Source organism: Pangasianodon hypophthalmus, chromosome 4 (assembly GCF_027358585.1).
Source record: "Pangasianodon hypophthalmus isolate fPanHyp1 chromosome 4, fPanHyp1.pri, whole genome shotgun sequence".
Taxonomy (NCBI): Eukaryota; Metazoa; Chordata; class Actinopteri; order Siluriformes; family Pangasiidae; genus Pangasianodon; species Pangasianodon hypophthalmus.
In genome coordinates this window covers 14,419,016-14,440,526 of record NC_069713.1, presented here as the reverse complement: position 1 = coordinate 14,440,526, position 21,511 = coordinate 14,419,016, and the positions used below count along the sequence as shown (strand labels likewise).

Below are 21,511 nucleotides of genomic sequence, written 5' to 3'. Positions count from 1 at the left end.
TATGGCCTGTGACCTTTTTTGGCTGCTGCAAACTGTTAATTCATCTGCTATGTTACTGAACAACTCCAAATGTCTCTGAGCAAGGGGTCAAGCAAAGGAAAATCTGCTGATTGGTTGCTCTGCTAGTGGACTTCACTCTCTTGCGTAGGTTATTTACTCCTAAAATGGACCTTGGCCTCGTGGCTTTGAGGAACGCAAGCATGCAAACAAAACTCACACACACAAACACACACACACACACATCTACCCAATAGGTGGCGCCAAAATGATTGTAGGTCATGAGACATACTTAAATGGAAATCCTCCTCATAACACGTCATCATTATCTACAATGAGTATAGTGACAAGCTCATGAGCATGTGATAAATGCTCAAAAATGGTTATTCATCATGGGTGAATAATCTTGTTTTCATTCTTATGACCTGGAAAATACATGAACCAAACACATCTGCGCTGTTTTAGACCATGAACTATATACACCGTTCAGCCATAACATTAAAACCACTGAGAGGTGAAGAGAATAATGTTGATTATCTCGTTACAATGGCACCTGTCAAGGAGTGGGATCTATTAGGCACCAAGTGAACAGTCGGTTCTCGAAGTTGATGTGTTGGAAGCAGGAAAAAAGGGCAAGTGTAAGGATCTGAGCAACTTTGATAAGGGCTAAATTGTGATGGCTAGATGACTGGGTCAGAGATCTTCAAAACAGCAGGTCTTGTGGCTTTTCCCGGAATGTAGTGGTTAGTACCTAAAAAAGTGGTCCATGGAAGGACAACCGGTGATCCGGTGACAGGGTCATGGGCGCCCAAGGCTCACTGATGCGCGTGGGGAGCGAAGGCTAGTCCTTCTGGTCCAATCCCACAGAAGTGCTACTGTAGCACAAATTGCTGAAAAAGTTAATGCTGGCTGTGGTAGAAAGGTGTCAGAACACACAGTGCATCGCAGCTTGCTGGGGCTGCATAGCAACAGACCAGTCAGAGTGCCCATGCTGACCTCTGTCCACCACCGAAAGCTCCTACAATGGGCACGAGAGCATCAGAACTGGACCAATGGAAGAAGGTGGCCTGGTCTGATGGATCATGTTTTCTTTTACATCATGTGGATGGCCGGGGGCATGTGCGTTGCTTACCTGGGGAAGAGGTGGCATCAGGATGCACTATGGGAAGAAGGCAAGCTGGCAGAGGCAGTGTGATGCTCTTGGCAATGTTCTGCTGGAAAATCTTGGGTCCTGGCATTCATGTTGATGTTAATTTGACATGTACCACCTAACTAACACATTGTTGCAGACCAAGTACACCCCTTCACGGCAACAGTATTCATTAATGGCAGTGGTCTCTTTCAGCAGGATAATGCGCCCTGCCATGCTGCAAATTGTTCAGGAATGGTTTAAGGAACTTTACAAAGAGTTCAAGGTGTTGACTTAGCCTCCAAATTTCTCAGATCTCAATCCGATCGAGCATCTCTGGGAGGTCCTGGACGAACAAGTCTGATCCATTGAGGCGCCACCTCGCAAGTTACAGGACTTAAAGGAGCTGCTGCTAACGTCTTGGTGTCAGATACCACAGCGCACCTTCAGAGGTCTTGTGGAGTCCATGCCTCAGCGGGTCAAAGCTGTTTTGGCGGCACAACGGAAACCACACAATATTAGGCAGGTGGTTTTAATGTTATGGCTGATCAGTGTATATATATATATATATATATATATATATATATATATATATATATATATATATATATATATATATATATATATATATATATATATATATAAACACACACACTATATATATATATATATATATATATATATAAATATAAAAAGTGAATGCCTTTCTCTCTAAATTACTTTATCTAACCTCTAATGGAAATAAAAAAAAAAGACAAACATCAAAGTTCAGAGTGAAAGGAGCCTTTGCCTTTTCTGATTGGTTTCAGTTTAGTTTTTACCCCCACCCCCACCCTCCAACACAAACACAAACACACAAACACACAAAGTAAGAACCCAAAATAAAGTCTGCAGAGCCACGTTACATTACCACATTTTTATTGCAATAGCTCTATTCAAAGCAAAAGGTCTGATAAATATAAACACTATGTAACGCTCCAAAATCTGCGACCACTCTCCTTTTTCCAGCCAGAGGAAAAAGACAGGGGGGAAAAGTCAACATGAAATAAAACAACAGTATGTACAGTGGACGCAGCCATGAATAGTTGTTAATATACTTTTTTTTTTTCCTCCTCTTGTTTTTCCCTTTCAGACTCTATGAGCAAAAAATAAGGAGTAAAATGAACGCAAGAGGTTTAAACCTCCATATCTGAACGCAACTCTGCCAGCAAAAGCATTCAAATTTCATTAACCAAAAGCAGATCCCATGACAGCTTTGTCATCATCACTGAAATCACTAAGATCATCACTGTAATCACCCAAGATCACAATTACCCAAATCCCCCCCCCCTTTTTTTTTTTTAAACGCAGCAGCAAAATAAAAATACAACTGTAACAAAATACATTTTACAAAACTGCAAAAATGCCTCACCACTCTGGGGAAAAGCAGGACTTCCCCAAACTTTGAGATTCAGAAAAATATCCAATTCCATACAATTCCAAGATCAAATCTTTACACTAGATCCTAAATAAAGGAAAACAAAACTGAACTTGCATATTAATGCTGTATCACTGTGCATCTGTGTATATTGTCATTCGTCATTTGAAACACTTGGTATTTGGATTGTAATTTCTCCAAAAAAAAAAAAAAAAAAAAAAAAAAAAAAAAAATCAACTGAAATTGCAACATAGTATAACAAAATATTCAGTCGAACAAACAACAATAAACAGCAGCTTTTGCCGGATCTTTTCCAATGTACTCAACATTGTTTTGAGGCAGGTTTTTAAAAATAGTGCCAAAGATCTCTTTCAGTCATGAATGTCTCTGTAACACAGATTACTGTAGTACTGTACCTAAAAACAGGACCGAAGAAATCGAAAGCAGTGTTCATGCCACAACATTTCTATTACACTTCTTTTTATCTTACAAAAATTAAGAGCTAGTTTAAACATGCCCTGTTTTCTTTGAATGACAGTCCATCGCTGTGGCCTGTGCTTTCTAAGACATGAATCTGATACAAAATAGGGGGAAGAGAGGAAAGATCCCTTAACCAGAAGGGACTGAAATATCGAAGGACTTGAGTTTTAAGAGGTTACATTCACATTTTTTTAACTTTCAGTACCAACAATTTTACAACATACCATGAAAATATCTCTAGTTTTGTCATTTTTATTTTCAGTACAAGCATCAAATGAAATGTTTCACATTTGGTTTGGTTATATCAAATGTACTGAAATAAGGAGAGGGACGTGATTTCTTGTACCCAACAAACCAAAACACCTCAATCTCAAGCTGGAGATAAAGTACCATATATGTCTTTTTGTCTCACACCTGCTCTCTATAGATTTATTTCATACAAAAGGTTGACACAGACTACAATAAATTACAACAGTAAGGCAAAGATTGAGCTTTAATCCTGTGCCATGATGTTTCACTGGGGCACTCACTCAAAGCATGTGTACAATACTGAGAAATTGACAAAAATGAAAAACTGCTGGCTAATAAAAAAACTGCTCTTCTCTCAGAAGGCTTAAAGTTTCTATTCTCTTTCATCTTAGTGTGTGTTGTTTTGAATGTGTTCATAAGAACAGTGTACCGATTAGAGCTTTGCTTACTAATGCTGGGACAATTTCATTTAATTGTGACGTTGCCTAGTTGCTGTTAATATCCAAATTAGTGTGAGCCTCTATGAGGAGCTTCCTTGTACAAGGAACCCTCATGAGCTTCTTTCAGTTGTGTCAGTTATAGTAATGCTATCCGTGACCCTACGCTGGCCCTGTGAGTGCTCCGAGACTGTAGATCTCATCTGGCATTTTGTTTAGTCCAAGAATAGACGCTTCCTCTTTTTTTCCACCCGGCTCCTCCCCTTCTGTCAATCCTGCATATTTGGTAGTGAGGAGAAGAGGCAGTGTGCTCCCTACCAAGGAAGAGAGGAAAGGGGGAGTGGAGGACTGCGAGAGTACAGTTGGTCTCTGTCACACACGAAGAATGTACAGCACGTTGCACCTGGGGCCCAGCGTAGGGTCGACGCAGCTCAATAGCACGTCATAGAGTGCGTGACAGCCACCGAGAGTATGGGATAGCACAGATAGCGTACATGGAGGACTTCTTTTCAAGCAAAACACGCAAGTTATGGAAATAACACTTGTAAACTTACAGATGCAGTAAAAAGCGAAAGTGTAAATGTCTCTCACAGGTGAACCCCTGAAAAGTTCCTATCTGTGCATACAGTGTGTCTGCCCAGCAAAAAAAAAAAAAAAAGAAAAAGACAAAAGATAATACTAAAACTTATAAGAAATGCACCTGAAATCTAAGTTAAAACGACCGCATTTTAATCAGTAATGTTTAATCAGTAAACACTGTGTACCTGTGTGGATGAGACTGCTGACAACAGCATTGGGATCTCTGCATGTCAGTGAGCAAAACCCTTTTATGCACAATTAAAAAGTAAAACATTAAAAACGATCAAAATATTAAAGCGCTGACTTCAAACAACACCAACCCAGAAGATAATGCGCTCTTAAAAGAGGCGAAATTTAAAGCGAGGACATGACGAGAAAACAAAGTGGAGGTCCCTGGGGTCGTTTCTGCAGGGTGTGTGACGGGCCGGAAGTGGCTCGGTGGCTCCTCCATTCTCCAAAAAGCAGCCACGTAGCTCAACTTTACTCTAGATTAAAAGGAAAAAGACAAAAGAGAGAAAAGAGCAGGGGTTAGTGCAGGAGCAGAGCCGGAATATAAAGCATTACACGCTCTGCAATTCTTTTTAATACAAAACCGTGCTGATGATCATCCTTGTTTTTAATGATGTATTAGAATCATCACAGTAAGAGAATTTGTACTTTGATACCAATACTGTGATGATAGAATCACAATCTTGCATTTTTTTTTTTTTTTTTTTTAAAAAGGACAACTAAAAAAACATTTGTTACTGAACACCTCAAGGTATAGTGTATCAAATATACATTATAATGCCAAAAGTATGTAGACACCTGAACATAACACTCATATGTGCTTTTTGAACATCTCATTCGAGATTTAGTTCCCTTTTGCTGTTATTATAACCTCCACTCTTCTAGGAAGGCTTTCCACTGGATTCAGCCACAAGAGTTCATACCAAAGGTATTCAGTGTGGTTGAGGTCAGGGCTCTGGGCAGGATTCTCGAGTTCTTCACACCAACCATCACTCACATTGTGAACAGTGGTAGTGTCATGCTGGAACAGGTTTGAGTTAGGACACTTAGTTCCAGTGAAGAGAAACTGTAAAGCTACAACATACAAAGACATCCTATACAATTATGCGCTTCCAACTTTGTGGCAACAGATTGGGGAAGACCCACAAATGGGTGTGATGGTCAGGTGTCCCCCCCCCCAAAAAAAATACTTACTAGCGTAAATATTTAAATGGTTACCTATTTTAAAATAAGTACCTACTTAATTAAAACACCTCTTTCCATATGTTCTGAAATCATAAGCTGTTGAGCCTTAAACGAAAGTCAGCACAGGTAGTACCATCTCAACATCAACATTCTCCCCAAAATTTCTGCACGAAAGGCTGGTCATCTAAACTAGCTACCATAAAATGTATATGCATTTTAAATCCACTTTAATGATTGCCAGGTTTGTTTACAGGCCTCATAGACAGACATGTTAGGGATGGGAAGTTTGATTCACTTTACCATGAACTGAAAAATTTTACCCAGAGGAATATACAGTAAAGTTCCAATTTGCACCACATAAAACACATTTGTATGGGCCACATTTGTAGTCTGGTCAGTGCTTACGTCCATTCACAGTTTGTATCTAGCATTTTAAGGGATTTTTTTTCATAATTTTCCAAAGCATCAATCAACTATCTTGTTAAACACATGTCATTAAAAGTACCTCCTTATAAGTGGTATAGCCAGAGATTAATTTCAGGGGTGTTAATAGTAGCAATATACTAAATAAAAACACTGCACAATCTATACAAGTATACTAAGTGCGACATGCTCAAGGTGGATGCCAGACAGCAGAAGAAGCGGTGATGGTGTAAATTAATCATGGAAACACCTTGTTCATGAGAGAGGTCAGTGGAGAATAGCCCGACTGGTTCAAGCGTACAGGACGGTTTAAGGTAACTCAAATAGCCATTCTTTACAGCCATGGCAAACTGAAAAGCATCTCACGATGCCCAACACATTGAACCTTGAGGTGGACAGGCTATAACAGCAAACCCACATTGGGTACCACTCCTGTCAGCTAAGAACAGAAATCTAAGGCTGCAGTGTGCATAGGCTCACTGAAACTGGATAGTTGAAGAGTAGAAAAAAAAAACAGGGGACATTTTTCCAATCTTGAACTGAACAGTGAACCTGTGCTCAAACTAGTCTGGCCATTTTTCTCTGGCCTTCTAATCATTGAGGCATTTCTGCCCTCTGAACTGCTGCTTACTGTATACTTTTTGTTTTTGCCTTGAGATCAGCAGTTTCTGAAATACTCAAACCAGGCAGTCTAGCATCAACAACCATGCCATGGTCAAAGTCACTGAGATCACATTTTCCCCCATTCTGATGTTTGAGATAAACAATACCTAAAGCTCTTGATCTGTATCTACATGATTTTATACAGTGCTGCTGCCACATGAATGGCTAATTGGATAATTACATGATTGAACAGGAGTACAGGTGTTCCTATTAAAGTGACCAGTGAGTGCATATTTTATATTGGTCATAGGTTAATAAACCCTATTAGTTTAGCACTGTTAGAAAACTTTTACAATTCTCATAGCCTAGCATCACAGTGGTTTATGGGATCAGCTTTTGAGTGCATTTTTCAGTGGACTTTCAGTCAAACATGACAGAAACCGATTGAACAAACTATTCAGACTCAGTGAGTGAGTTGAGCGATGACATTCGAGTCAGTGAGTTCATCAATAACCTTTGCAATGGATATTGGAATCGGCACATTCACTGGTCGGTTTTCAGTTTCCTGTTCCTTTAGTTGAACGCGGCCGGCAACAATGCCGTTCGGTTCACTGACTGAGTCAAATGTGTCATTTATGGGTTGCACAAGTCCTGTGTGCATTTTCGGCTCGGTTTGGCTTAGTTTTGATTTTGCTATTCAGGACATAGTGATGGGAATGATCACTCTTCTCAGTAAGTCAGATCATTTGGTTCAGGTCACCTATAAAAGCCAACTCTTTCGGCTCCATTTTTTCTAAACCAGACAATGATTCTTCTACTTTGCCAAACTAGGGCTGTTACTGTATGATGAAATCTTACTCTCCTTTCGAATGAACAAAATAGTGTAACTTTGCCTTGCATTTTATAAAATCAGTTGATATAATTGTTCAATCAACAAGGCACTACAAATGTACATTCGCAAAAACAGTAAGCATTCTTGTATTAATATTATGTCTGCTGTGTCAGTGCTTCATTAAAAAGATTCCTTTCCATTTATCCATTTACTCCTGATTACCCATCTTTTCCCCAAAACACCTGACTACATACAGTAGCCTACATCTTAAGCAAGGAGTGCAGCAGTGTGACACACACACACACACACACACACACACACACACACACAGCCGAGGGTCAAATCCATTCACATTAATGAACAGATCAAATGTTGAAAAGAGCTTTCTATGGAAGCATTTTGATTACATTACATTGCAAGAGTAACTAGATTGCCTAGTAGCTCAGATAGTGGAGTCGGTTTTGATGTTCGCCTGAGAGTCGACTCAAACTACACATCACTATCAGAGCTCAGCACATGGAGCCACCAAGTAAGGCAGCATGTACACAGCATATAAAGAAATCCAAGCCGATTCAAGTGCTTAGACCAATGGTGTTCAAGGATTAAAATGTTAAAAGTGAATTCTTAAACCAATATCACGAACGTTGTGTAGAAGCCACACAAGTTTAGATTCAGATGGACTTGTGAACTGGCTGACTGTTTCATTAAAAAGAATTGGTTCAGACACGTGATTCGTCCAACAGGCCAGACATGTCCCTCAGTTGGCAACGTGCAGATGAAGCAGCGAAAGGTGCAACGAGCATAACGAGATATTAGCATCTTGTGCAGGTGGCATTAAATAGCATCAATTCATAATGTGATGTTACAATGTTCTTAGCGTTTAAACATATTGATATTTTATCATGCTCATTTTGGGTGGGGAAAAAAAAGAGCACATAAAAAGAATATAAATTGTTATGGCAATTGTGACAAAGTGAACAGTATCACGAGTTTCATGAGTCATGAAACATGACTACACAGGAAAGGCAGTTAGGCATATCTGTACAGTAAAAATCATTAAACTCTCAACAGAACGCTTACATAAAAGCATTAAAGGTCCCACAATTGAACCTTATTGTAGTATTGAAAAGGCAGCAGACTTTTTTTTATAATGAAACAGAACTGCTGATCTCATTTCATCCAATTTTACTGCACTCTACCTCTCTCTCGCTTTCCCTGCTAGGCAGTGGGGTCATGTGCTAGCCTGGTTTGACCCCAGTGTGAACAATCGATGCTTCTGATAAAAGGTTTTGTCTGACCAAACAAAGGCAGCAAGGACACATTGTGAGTGATTTTTTGAGCACTCAGGCCCGTGGCAGCTTGGAGCAGGAGAAATGCTGCTAGTGCACTGTATGAGTGACGGCCGACTTCACTGAAGCACCATAGGTTCATGAGTTCCTCCTGGCACACGGCCCCAGCAACCACCAGCAATCAAGAAAACATGACCAAAGGTTATGTAAGGAGTGGCTAACATGACAGGCATGGCCCAGTGAACCAGACCGGTACCAGGAGTTTTGGCATTTATGCCAGTAACACGATGTTACCGAGGATGCGCTTCAGTGCCAGCATGCTATATCAGGAAGGATAGAGGAGCCAGAAATGGTTATGCAATGTACTGCAATAAAAAAAATCATCACACAATAATGCTATCATGGACACTTCTAAACATATCACTATATTAAATTTGAGTGGTCATATGAACAGACAGCATATCAGTATACATTACAAGGACATCTGCTGCCTAAAATTTAGAGGCAATCCCATATATCTGTACACTAGAAGCCACAATGTATGCTGCCACTGGTGCAGGTAGGTAGTTTTACACAGCATTTTTAAAGGAAAATATTAAAGCGCACAATAAAAGCAATAATTCTGAAACTGTGAAGTGTAATATGAGTCCATGGTTAATGGGTAGAAACTCTAGAGATCTTTGTGGTCCGAGTTATTCACTCTGTGCTATGACACAACCACTGCAGCAGAGTAACCAAAACCCAATCCCACATCCTCTTAAGCCATTTTAAAAGTGGATGATGGTTGGGTATGAAGTCCTGGCTGAAGTCCTACGTCACCACTCACATGCTGACCCTGGCTTGCAGTGCGTCATTGCATAGCTTCCACAAACCTGACAAGTATATCATAGTGCAATATCCACACAAGAGCCTGGTACTATAAGTGGAACAATGACCACACTCCTGCCACGCAGGCTCCACTTCAGAACCTATTTTAAGGTGTACTTTTCCACCCAAAGGTACTGGGGTTACCCCTGTCCCTATTGGCAATCCCCGCTCTCCCTGTCCCAAGATGACAGTCAGACAGACCTGATTAACATAATTTAAAAAAAAAGCTTAAAGGATGGAATGCCAATTTTTTAAAAAAAAAAATAATAAATGCTCCAGAACAGAAAGTAGTAGTAGATGGCAAAAAAGACTGTTAGAGAAACTAGATCAGGAGACTAGCTCAGAAATCACGTACACACTGAAAAATGACCAGGTGTCCAATTCATCCCTTCTAATCCTATAGCAGGATGATGGGTGTAGCCCTCTAAATCAAGGGCTACAAGTAACCAAGATCACACCAGATCAAGAGAGCTAGCTCGATGCTTTAACACAATACAATTACCTCCAGTTGCACACTCAGCTGTCTGAACTGAAGGGCTCTCATACTGATCCACCGTCTTCTCTTCAGCTCTTACCACCTTCCTTAATGGGTCTCGATTTCCGGTATTCACAGTCTCACTGGACTATATATATGCAACCTAATATCTTAGATAAGCCTGGGGGGTAACCGCACATTTAATAATGATCACATTCTAATAACGATCACATTTTTAGTCGATTAACTGCAACATCGAGCTTAAAGTTCTTTCTCAATAATTTTCCTTCTGTGTTTCCCTGATGGCCATTATGGATGATAATAGAGTTTCATGTACTCTAGTGTTCATAAGCTCTTGGTTCATATGTTATAGCTATATCGTGGTGGCTGATTCATTTATTTATTTCATGACTTACTTTGATTCAAAGATTTATACATGAAGAGGAATACAGGCATATAATGATAGAAAATCATTGAGGTGGAGTGATAAACAGTAGGCAGCTGTTCAGCCTGGGCTTTGTAGTGTCAGAGCAGGCAAAGCTGCTAGGATTTAACACACTTACTCGAAAGAATCAGACATTCCTAGAGATCCTGAAATGACTGCGCAACTCACCGCTAGCCCACGCTAACCCTGCAAATGTCCTCCCAGAACGTGACACAGGCCATATGTGCCACAGACAGGAGAGCATTTTCCGTGTCCCACTTGGAACTAACTCTACATGTCCACTTGCAAATTTTCAATACATGCTGGTGCATGGCCTCGCCACTGGAGAGTGTTTTATGATGTTTACATGAATTTGGTTATGACTAATTTTGCATAGCCTTCACAGCACATCAGGCGCACATATTTGCATAGTTAAGCTCTGCCACAATTTTACCAGCGCATGGAGAGATTTTCCTGCACCACAACCATCATGCACTGTGTGAATGCAGCAGAACTCTCAAATGAAATGACTCCACTGTGGCAAGGCAAATTTGAAAGTACACGTAACACAGGAGCCTGAGAATTCACACTCGTTCAGAAGCAACTGTCAAACTTCTTCTGCATAAAAACCATACAGAGTGTTTTTAAAGATGCTTTCACATTTTTTTGAAACATTTAATCCTACAAAAAGTGGCCGTTTTTTTTGTTGTTGTTGTTATCACCCAGCCAATCAGGTTACATCTTTTGGCGCACACGAGGAAAAAAAATTGTCTTGTTCGGTGAATGAATACAAGGAAATTTGAGACATGACTAATCTCAACACAAAACCCAAAGAGAAATCTAACAGTTGTTGTTAATGAAGCCAAACAAATAAACTAGTTATTTAGCGAGTATCAATGGAAGGCAGAAGCACTAACAGCACTTGTATGGTTACATGAATAGCAAAGGCATGATTACAACGGACAATCATTTTAACACATTTCCGTGTACCTTTATAACATTCATAAGCATTGCATAAATATTTCATAAGGCAACACTGGAGAATTTATGAAAGGCTTATGTCAAAACACGTAAGATGATATGCAACTTTGTCTTGGAAAAGAAAAACAACAACCATCAGTTATCATTATGAGCTGACTAATTCACATAAGGTGTTACTTGTGAATTAGGTGCTTGTTTTTACTAATGCATATTTCAATTTTAAATTAAAGATTTTCAATCAACAGATTTTCAGTCAACATGTCGAAATCCTTGTCCATTGTAATTACACATATGCTACAGATGCTGTGGAAAGATATTAGGGTAGTATGATTTAGTATATTCTTTAACAGAGAAAGAATTGCTCCTGATTCTATCATATTAAGAACCCTGTAATGTAATGTAGATGTAATGTATATGGCAGCATCAGGTAGCCTATAACTTGATCCTAATGACATACTACCTCCATCACATTCCCTGACACAACAACAAAGCATGAAGAGTGTGTGTGCCGGACACTTAACCATATTTCTAATGCACTGCTCTTTAAGACAGGCAAAAAACGGGTATAGAAAGGGTTGCTAAGCACAGTGACACAACATTTTGAATAAATATCCAAAGTTTTAGTTTAAACTTTTGTGAAAGTGTGTGTGTGTGTGTGTGTGTGTGTGTTTGCACAGGTGCATATGTATAGCAGCCACAAGCAGAGCATGCAGTGTTCTGGACCAAGGTGTTCCTGTCACTTCTTTAAACCTAATTTGGGGCCTTACAAGTGCAAAACACTGCAGCAGAGTATACACACACACGCATACACACATGAAAGCAGGTATACACCTACACACAAAAACGGCCTAGTTTACCTTGCTGATCCTGGCTGACTGTATGCCTTTTTGTAACATACTTTAAATGACAGATCTGTGAGGTATGGAATGCACGCTCATGTGTGCGCATAATGAGTAGACCTAAACTGTCACTGATTCACTAATCACTACACACAAACATGGGGTCAAGGTTTCTTTAAGGAGGGGTGCGCATGCATGTAAAGGGAGTGGGTCAAAGTTTCAGTGTGTAACTAAGGATACCATTAAACTTGTGTAATGACAAACAACAAAAGTCTATATTTGATTATAGACCCTGCTATGTTCCTCAACCATTTCTCTAAGAATGTAAGAACACTTAATGCATCCATAAATTCCAGGTTAGCATACTTTTTTGGACTTCATAGACACTGGTGGTGAAAGGGGAAAAAAAAAAGAAAACCCACAAGAAATGTCCACACTCCACGTCTATTGGTCAGTTAACTAAAGAGTGGCTGCGTGGGTGGACGCCTTGCTGGAAATGCAGTTACAGAAACATCTGTCACATGAGACTTTCATGTTTTCAGCCTGAAAGTGCTGACATGAGCATTGCACAAAATGTAACATGAGTAAATCAGTGTCTGAAGGTGAAGAAGTAAAATCCTTAATAGCTGTTGCAGTCATGTAGATGCAAGGTAAATTGTGTCTGCTTCCAAACTGAAGCAGCAAACAAGTGTGTGATGTACAGAAGAGGCATGGGGCTTCTGCACAGAAATTTAGCTCTGGCAAATCTGCTGCAAGTTATCTAAATGAACAGAATGGCCTGGCTTTACCTGTTTATTACCCTGGAATTGCCAACACAGATGCACAACCTGTTGTGCCACCTGCCAAATCAAACCCAGACTGCTATTGTAGCACAGACCACTACCCAGGCAGTTCCAAGCATTCCCAAGAGTGGCATGATCATCAGACTTTTTGGCTGATGTGAACTATTTTAGTGCAATGTATTAGCCAAATTGCTTGCATTTGTTTAATATGGCTCATGTCTCATGGGGCATTCACAGTCTAACACAAATAGGATTGTAAACGCCAAATGGCTCACATTTAACGGCACTGTCAATACACCTTCCTCTTTGATCTTCCTGATTACTCATCCATGCCCCTTGCCCTCTCAATGCCCTGTTGTGGTGCCTCACACAACCACAAACAAATGCATAAGCTCTCTGTCAAAAACTCAGAGCAGCTCGATAAATCTGTCTTGGGTAGACCGCCAGAGACAAAAATAGCTTGTTTCTATCCTTTTTCACCTCTGTAAAAAGAAGCCTTTACTCCAACGTGAATACACCGACCTGTCCTGTTTACCTCAGGCTGTTTTAAAAGCCATGCCAGAGAGCCAGCAGTGAAAAGCATGGTGTGGTGATTGAGGCACATTCCTGTGTAGCTATGCGCTTGCTAATTTACATTCCAACACCACAAAGAGGGCACATCTCCCAAAACCCAGATGGGCCATCACACTGCCATTGTCAAAAACACTGCAGCAGTGGCCAAACGCCACAGAAACACAACAAAGTAAGAGCAGAATCAGACATGTAGTCAGGGCAAGTCTGATAACGCAATGGGTTTAATATGAGTGGTTAACAAAACATATGCTACGGTGTGCCGCAAGGAGCTGCACTATCCAGGTATAAATGCAGCATGACAGGAAGCACAACTGTAACATTTCTCAGCATTAAGGTGTTTTCTGTAGAAACGTGTGCCACAACATGCTGGGCCAATTAGACAACATGAAAGAAAGCAGAGTACTCGTCAGCACATGCATGCTCTACAAACAGACCCTACACTTGGTGGGGGGTGCAGAGAGAACAGCTGAACTTTAGCAGATCACAGAGAGTTCAAGGTTTATGTGCTTATTGACAGTTCATGATTTTCTCCCTAAGAAATAAAAATACTAAGCAACGTAAGACCAAACACACAGACACGCACAAACACTCATACACACTCTTCCATGGTCACACTCTCACACAGGTGCTGCCTCTCCCTGTCTTTTCCTCTTTCCCTCATTCTCTCATCTCTACCTCAGCTATATGATAAACAAATGAGTCAGCCAGGGCTTGCTGAGAACACTGACTCACTCTCCCCTCATTCTCTCTCTCTCTCTCTCTCTCTCCATCTCTCTCTCTTTCACACACACACAGGATATTTTTCTCCCAAGCACCAAATTAAACCAGGAAGATCTAGAGATAAGGTAGATAGAAGGACAAGTAAAATTAGGAAATTAGAATGACAAGTAATACTACGGAGTACAACAGCATTAGCTGTCACTTTGTTGCATGACCAAAAAATGAGCATTTTAGAAAGAATTCTTTGTTCAATATAATACTGAGTTCAATAAGAAACTCCACATCGTTTTATGTCCACGCAACAAATATCTGGAGCTCAAAGAAGGATCCACGCATCTACTGAAACAGACCCTGCTGTGTCATCTCTAGTGAGTGGAAAGAGGTCGCCATAACTAACACAAACACGGTCTCTAGACAACATCACGCATTACAAAAACACACAGGGTCTTTGACCCTTCGCATTCAATATCTTAATAACTTAACAAGCCTTCAAGCTTTACTGCAGCTTTTTACTACATATGCTTGCTAGACTTTCCTGTGTGGTCACGGTTACACAGCAGACTCACACTAATGGATCAAATGCAGCAGGAGTAAGAGGCTCTGCCTCCACACATAAACATACACATCTCCCAGGGGAGCAGGTTTAAAATGAGGTTAAGTGACTGATGTGCTTACCACAATAGTTAGAGCAGAACTTAGGGAATATTAATAAATGCTCCACAAACTTAATGCACTGTGGTTTAAAATACATGCAACAGGTGGAGAAAGGTAGCATAAACAATCCACAGATAAATAAATAACTAAATCTATCAGTGTGTACAATGACAAATGAGGCCTACAAAGTTACACGCTCACCTTTAGAAGCCGCAGTGATCCGCTCAGATTTAGTGAAATCTATGCTGGCGTATTCCCCATTTTCTGGGAGGAGCACGCCAGAGGCCGGCATTTGGGGTTCAGTGCTGGCACTCTCAGTCCCTTGGTCCTCTCTCAGATCCAGGGCAATGTAGTTGAGGCCATTTTGGTGTTCCACAGATAGAGTCCTTCTGGTTCTCACAGAAGAGGCACTTGCTTCAGCTCGGTCTGAGGAGAGGCCCGGTGCTTCCTCTTTGTCACCTGCTGCTTTGTTCTCCACACACATCCATGTGCTGTCGAAGGATGATGAGCTCTGCCACTTGTTATCCCCCACCTGAGGAACAGTGCTAGGCACTGAGGCGCTGTTGTCCAGGCCAGTCGCTCCTGTCACTTCCGTAGATGTGATGAAAGTCTCAGAGCTGTGTCTCCGCCTGCCCTGGGGGTCTGCACGTATGACCTTTGGCTCAACGGGTGCGCTAGAGCTTGAATACCTCTGCTCACAAATGCTAAGGTGTTGCAACATAGTTGTGGGGCTTTTACGCTCCTCACGCCGACCACTGCTCATCTCTGTGTAGTCATCCGACTGTCCCAAAGTGACTCCACCACCACTGGTACGAATGTAAGTAGGGAGGTTCCAAGGGGCCACCAGTGATGAACGTGAAGACTGACTTTTGGGTGGAAGGCCATCCACTTCCACACTCATGTAGTCCTGGGGAAGGGGAGAGTGCCGGTCCTGCCGGTGGGTGCTTTGGCTGGTGAGAGTGTCCTCTGTAGTGAGCGAGTATGAGGCCTGGTCACCAAACTCAATGTTAATGTACTCTCCAGGACTGGAGGGACATTCCACCGTCTCACTCGCCTGTAAAGACCCATGGAAACTGCGTCGGCTAAGGGGGAGGAGATTTGGACGTGAAGAATGGCAATCCATATCGCTACAGCCATTATGCTCAGGTGTGGTACTCGGAGAGATGTAGACAGGTTTGGCAGGTGAACTCATGGGAACGTATTCATCATGCTCACGCCGATGTTTTGCTGGGGTTTTGTATGAACGTGGTAGGGAGAAATATGAACTGTGGGATTTGGGTATCTCAGGAGCAGTCAATGTGTAGTAACTGTCATTAGAGAATTTTCGCCTGCCTGCCATGGGCCTACTCTGAGACATATCCATGTATTCTCCATTTTCAGGACGCTCATTACCTCTCTGACTAAGGCCCCTGCCGCTAATGTGGGGGCTGCCTGGCACTGGGGGGTCTGCACCCCCATTCCCACCTGGGAGCATCATCATGTAGCCTTGTGAGTCCATGTGCTGAGAGGGAGGCGAGGCCATGCTCTGGATTTGTGGAGAGGCACAGACAAGAGGACTGGGTTGCATAGGCATGTAATCTGTGTCTCGTGCGGAGGGTACCACACCAGCCATCATGGGCATGTATCCATCGTCTTTGAAAGAATCAGCAGCCCGCAGTGCAGGGGGGTGGTCCTGGCTGTGTTCAGAGCTGGAGCTGTAATCAGAACGAAGTGATGAAGAGATGGAGGCAACCTGGCTATTGCTGCCCAGAAAGCTTCCATCAGCTACAGCCTCGTCCAGCGAGAAGTTGGTCTGAGTCATCTTCTGGTAAACAGCTACTCCGCCTGCACTGCCGGCTCCCACCTGTCTGGAAAAGGAAGGAGTGCGCCTCCTAAATGACCGTGAATCTTCATCAGCAGTTTCGTCACGGGAAACCTCCCCGGCACTCCCAGTGAACATGTCTCGGCTCCAGCCCATAGCCATGTAGTCACTCAGACAGTGCTCCTCCCGGATGGGTGGCGTGTTGCTCAATGAGTCAGGTGTGTTGCTGCGTACTCTGAAGTAGCGGAAGTCTCCGGGGCTGGAGCCGTATTCATCAGAGGAGTTGAAGCCTCCATCACTGGGCGAACCGCAGACGGAAGCGCTGGAAGGCCGGGTGTTGGTATCAGTGACTGAACCATGGCCGCTGCTACTGGACATACTGACGGGACTGGTGGTGGAGGGGAAGTGAGACACTGGAAGTGAGGCAGACCGTGCATGGTAGGTGGCACCTGGCGGGGCTCGTACGTATCGGCTCCCCATTCCACCACTGCTCTCCTGTCTACCCAAGTTGGCACGGGCTGTATTGAGGTGGATCAGGCTGCCTGTGACTGATCGAAATGGGCGGTTCATGGTGCCCTCACCTTCACTGGAGGTGCGAAACCTGTATCCACTTGCACCACTGCTCTTACTGCTAGGTGGGGTGCCAACCACAGACTCAGCCCGAGACCGCCTCTGCAGACCTGTCTGGCTGGGTGGGAGGTTTCCCAGGTGGCGACGTGTGGTCATGAAAGCCATAGGGTTAGAGCCAGACGACTGACTTTTACTCCTCGGCCTGAACTCGGCGTAGGCCTTTAGAGCCTTCATGGTGTCTAAAATGGTCTCATGCATACTCTGAGCCACCACAGAATCATCCACCTGCATCCATAACTCTCCAGGACCGATTGAAGAGGAGCGCCCAACCTCTATAAAGAAGAAGCTCTCAGAGTGGCCACAGCGTCTGATGTTCATCAGCTGCAAGTTTACACATGGGGTCTCAGAGTTCAGTTTTACTAGGTGGATGGTTTTAGAAGAGAGGCACAGTCTGTACACACCTGTGAGATTCTTAGTCTGCCCTAGGCCCTTGGGTTTCACGTTTACCTGCCAGACCTCTTTGAAGACGGTGCCTGGCGTTACTGTACCGTAGCCGTCGTCGAGCTCGTCGGCCTCCGTGTGGCCTTTTTTGCCTTCACTCATCAGGTCGCTGAGCGCCAAGTACCAGTCTTCTTGCTCTTGCTCATTTTCGGCCACAATCGCAAAGTATTCGTCCTTGGTATAGAGAGCTATGAGGTGTTTGTTCTTTGAATCCGCCCTTTTGTTTACAGTGAAACACTGGTAGAGATAAATCACGCGTTTGGGAGGAGAAGCGCTCGCTGCAGCAGCACCGGTAGACGAGGCGGAGGCGGCGGCGGCGGCGGCGGCAGCGGCGGCAGAGCGAAGGCTACTACGGAACTTCTTTTCACTGTCATAGTACTCCAGTCGGCTCGGCCCTGAACGGCTCGCCGAGCGTAAGACGAAAAACCTCTTATGGCCGTGTTTCTGTTTTCTCAGGTAGCCGCACTTCCTAATGTCGTCCAGCCCGTCTGCAGCAGCGGCGCCGGTGTTAACAGCCATGGCAGTGGCAGATGAGGTAGCCTGTGTGTGGCTCGTAGCAGCAGAAGCAGCGGAGTCCTCATGTGCTGGTTTAAGAGAAGACAAGAGGCTTTTTCGCGCTGGAGACTGTTGATAGTTTTCGTGATCAAAATGTTGTTGTTGCTGTTGGTGGTGGTGGTGGTGGTCCTGCGGTTGATGATGTGCGCTTGGCGGCGCAGCCTGCTGGTGTTGATGGAAGCGAGCAGCGCCGCCGCCGTGCAGCGGGGAGGAAGGGGGATCCCCGCCGGAGGGGCCGCCGTTTGAATCTGCTTTAGCTCCGACAGTCCTCTGCTGCACTTCCAGCATCAGCAAGGCGGCGTTGCCTTCTGGATAATTCGCAAGATTCGCCATTTGGTTAGTAAACGCTGGGTCAAGTTTATCTTCGCCTTAGTGTTGCGCTATGAGACCCCATTCTTGTTTGGGGAGGGAGGGGGGTCGTGTTCTCCTCCAGCAGCGGCGCAATTTATTCCTCCCGATGATGCGCTCCTCTGAGCCGCCTCAGGAAAACGCAGCCAACGCGACAAGAATTCAAGCCAAGCCACTGCAACATGACCACATTACCCGTTTCTATTATCGGTAGATCCTAGCGGCGCTGCCAATCTGCTTCTCACTCCCTCTGTACACACATCTCTATGGACCGCGGCACAAACAACACGTGACCTCTGCGTCATCCAGCTACAGGCGGGAGCACGTTGTGATTGCCGTGATCTAATTGGTCCAGTTGCGGGACCCTGCAGCGATCCTGAGCCAATCGGAAGGCAGAGTGCGCGTGCATCGTCAATCCATCCAACCAATGACTGTGCTGCGAGTTTCCTTTCCGAGGAGAAAAATAGGCGCTCTGGGATTGATTGACAGCGCTGTTGACCAATAGGATGAGTTTCAGAGAAACATCCTTTTCTACTGTTGTTAGTGAGACTGGCATTTAAATTTACAGGCATGCTACAACAAGTTGTCTGTTTTCCTGATTGTTCTTTCACTCTGAGTGGCATTACACAAGGAAGCGGAGCTTTTTCTTGTACATACTGACTTAGGTGCTTTGGTAGAAATAGCTGTGGTTCATAGTAAGCTCATCTCATTTGGCACAGTTATCAGCGGTGGCTAAGCTAACGTTATTGGTCCACACTGAGGTGTTGTCATTAACGGTTAGTGCATTACAGAGCACGGGCTTGGTATAAAGTATAAGTACGGGCTAGTTAAAGTCATCTGTCACATTCCCACACACACACACACACACACACACACACATGGGCGGAAAGTGTTGTTTTCATGTGCTGCCTCGGGGGTTGGATTCACACAGCGTGGGAAACAGGAGTGAGGGCTCTGTGGGGAAATGCGTCGAGTTTAAAGTCGCTCTGCCGGTTGGTCAGCCTGCTGCCTTGTTTCAGCCAAAATGCAAATCTGCACTGAACTGTTCATCTTTGAAGGAAAACTCCACCCTGAAACACACGAAAAGTTTATAGTCAAATATTCGTGGTGTGTTTAGTGGTGCTGATTTGTTGGTTGGTCCTGTATTGTCAACATTCACGTAAGAAGTTAGTGGTTTTCTGACTCTGACGTCACAGGGCGACATTGCACAGTACAGTACATTACATATTGCACATTCCGGTCCTAAAGTGCTGAAATTCAGCACAGTTCAGTGATTTCCTGCTTTGAAGCTGTGGTTGTCTGTGTATTCAGCTGTGAGACTGCTTTGCTGAAGAAAATGATATTTCAGCGTTATTAAAGTAGCCAAGGAGCCGCAGACGTAAAGAAATGGTAACCTACAGCTCTACAAACACTTCCACATTCCATCCTACCAAACACTGCAAAACATGAGATTTATTAGAAATGTGAGCATATAGGGTTTTTCTGTTTAGTGTTTTTCAGGATTTTTTTTTTTAACTTTTAATTTAATGGATTGGGAGTGTTTATGTCCCAGTCAGGCTACTATTTGACCTGTAATAGTTGTTAGTGATCTGCAGACTGATACACAAACGTGCCCAGGATGGTCTTACATGTGTGTGAGTGTAGGCCAGCGAGAGGTTCACTGCATGTCTCAAGAGATTAAAAATGCAGGTTCTTTATGCTTGAGGTGTGTACAGAAACCCAGTGGCTGGTATTATTTGGACACAATTGCATTCAACTTTTCATACATTACTGTGTGATTAGATCAATATGTAACACCCAGGCTTGAGATATCAATCACACTGCAATTACATTAAGATCTATACAGCTTTATTTTACAACAGCAATTTACATTTCAGTCATTTCAGTTGTAATAAGAAGGGTATTTGATGAGTATGTTCAAGCATGGTAGTGCAGCAGGTAGTGTTGCTGCCTCACAGCACCAGGATGCCTGAACTTACGTTACAGTCTGTGTGTAGTTTCTGTGCATGTCCTCTGGGTTTTCTGTATTCCACACACTTCCCAAAAACATGCCAGTAGATGGATTGGCTATGCTAAATTGCCCTTAGGTGTGAATGAGTAGGTGAGTGTGCAATAGGGGTTGTATAGAATTGGGGTGGTGGTGAAAAAAAAACAGTGAGGCAAATGGTAAGGAGAATCAGGTAGACATTAAAGGAAGCAGGCTAAATGTACTTTGTTGGTGTGAATATACACTATATGGCCAAAGGTTTATGGACACCTTTTGTGTTGGATGAACTGGAACGCAGACTGCACCCCAGGCTTCCTCACCCGACATCAGTGCCTGACCTCACTAATGATCTTGTCACTAAATGAACACAAATCCTCACAGCCACACTCCAAAATCTAGAGAAAAGACTTTCCAGAAGAGTGGAGGTTATTAGAACAACAAAGGCAGGAATACTACTCTGGAATGGGATGTTCAAAAAAGCACATATGGATGTGATGGTCACATGTCCACAAACCTTTGGCCATGTAGTATATTTTTGGCTCGTTGAAGCCAATTCTACAGTCAACTGCACAAGGTGTTGAACAGAGCAGAAAAACCTCCCAGATGCTCTAGACCCCCCACCTCTCACCTAGTGTTCCCATCAAGCACTGCTACCCTGACTACAATAAAGTGGTTAGTGAACACTGGAAGTACAGGACAAACTGTGCACATGCCAGGTATTCACACACTGGAAACACGTGGCATGATTTTACTGTACTCTGTGTACTGCCCACTAGGCCTAGGGTTCATAAGCCGTGCCAGACTG

At 43.2% G+C, this 21,511-nt stretch overlaps 1 protein-coding gene across 1 annotated transcript; it reads right to left on the bottom strand.

The window, feature by feature from the left end:
- Window positions 1-2,027: 2,027 nt before the first annotated feature.
- Window positions 2,028-19,007, bottom strand: LOC113540276 (insulin receptor substrate 2-B). The gene is made up of 2 exons (XM_026936675.3): window positions 15,146-19,007; window positions 2,028-4,773 (listed from the first exon to the last, which is right to left on the bottom strand). Exons 1-2 carry the CDS (start codon window positions 18,702-18,704, stop codon window positions 4,769-4,771), a joined length of 3,564 nt encoding a protein of 1,187 aa, XP_026792476.3. The 5' UTR covers window positions 18,705-19,007; the 3' UTR covers window positions 2,028-4,768.
- Between the last annotated feature and the right edge of the window lie 2,504 nt (window positions 19,008-21,511).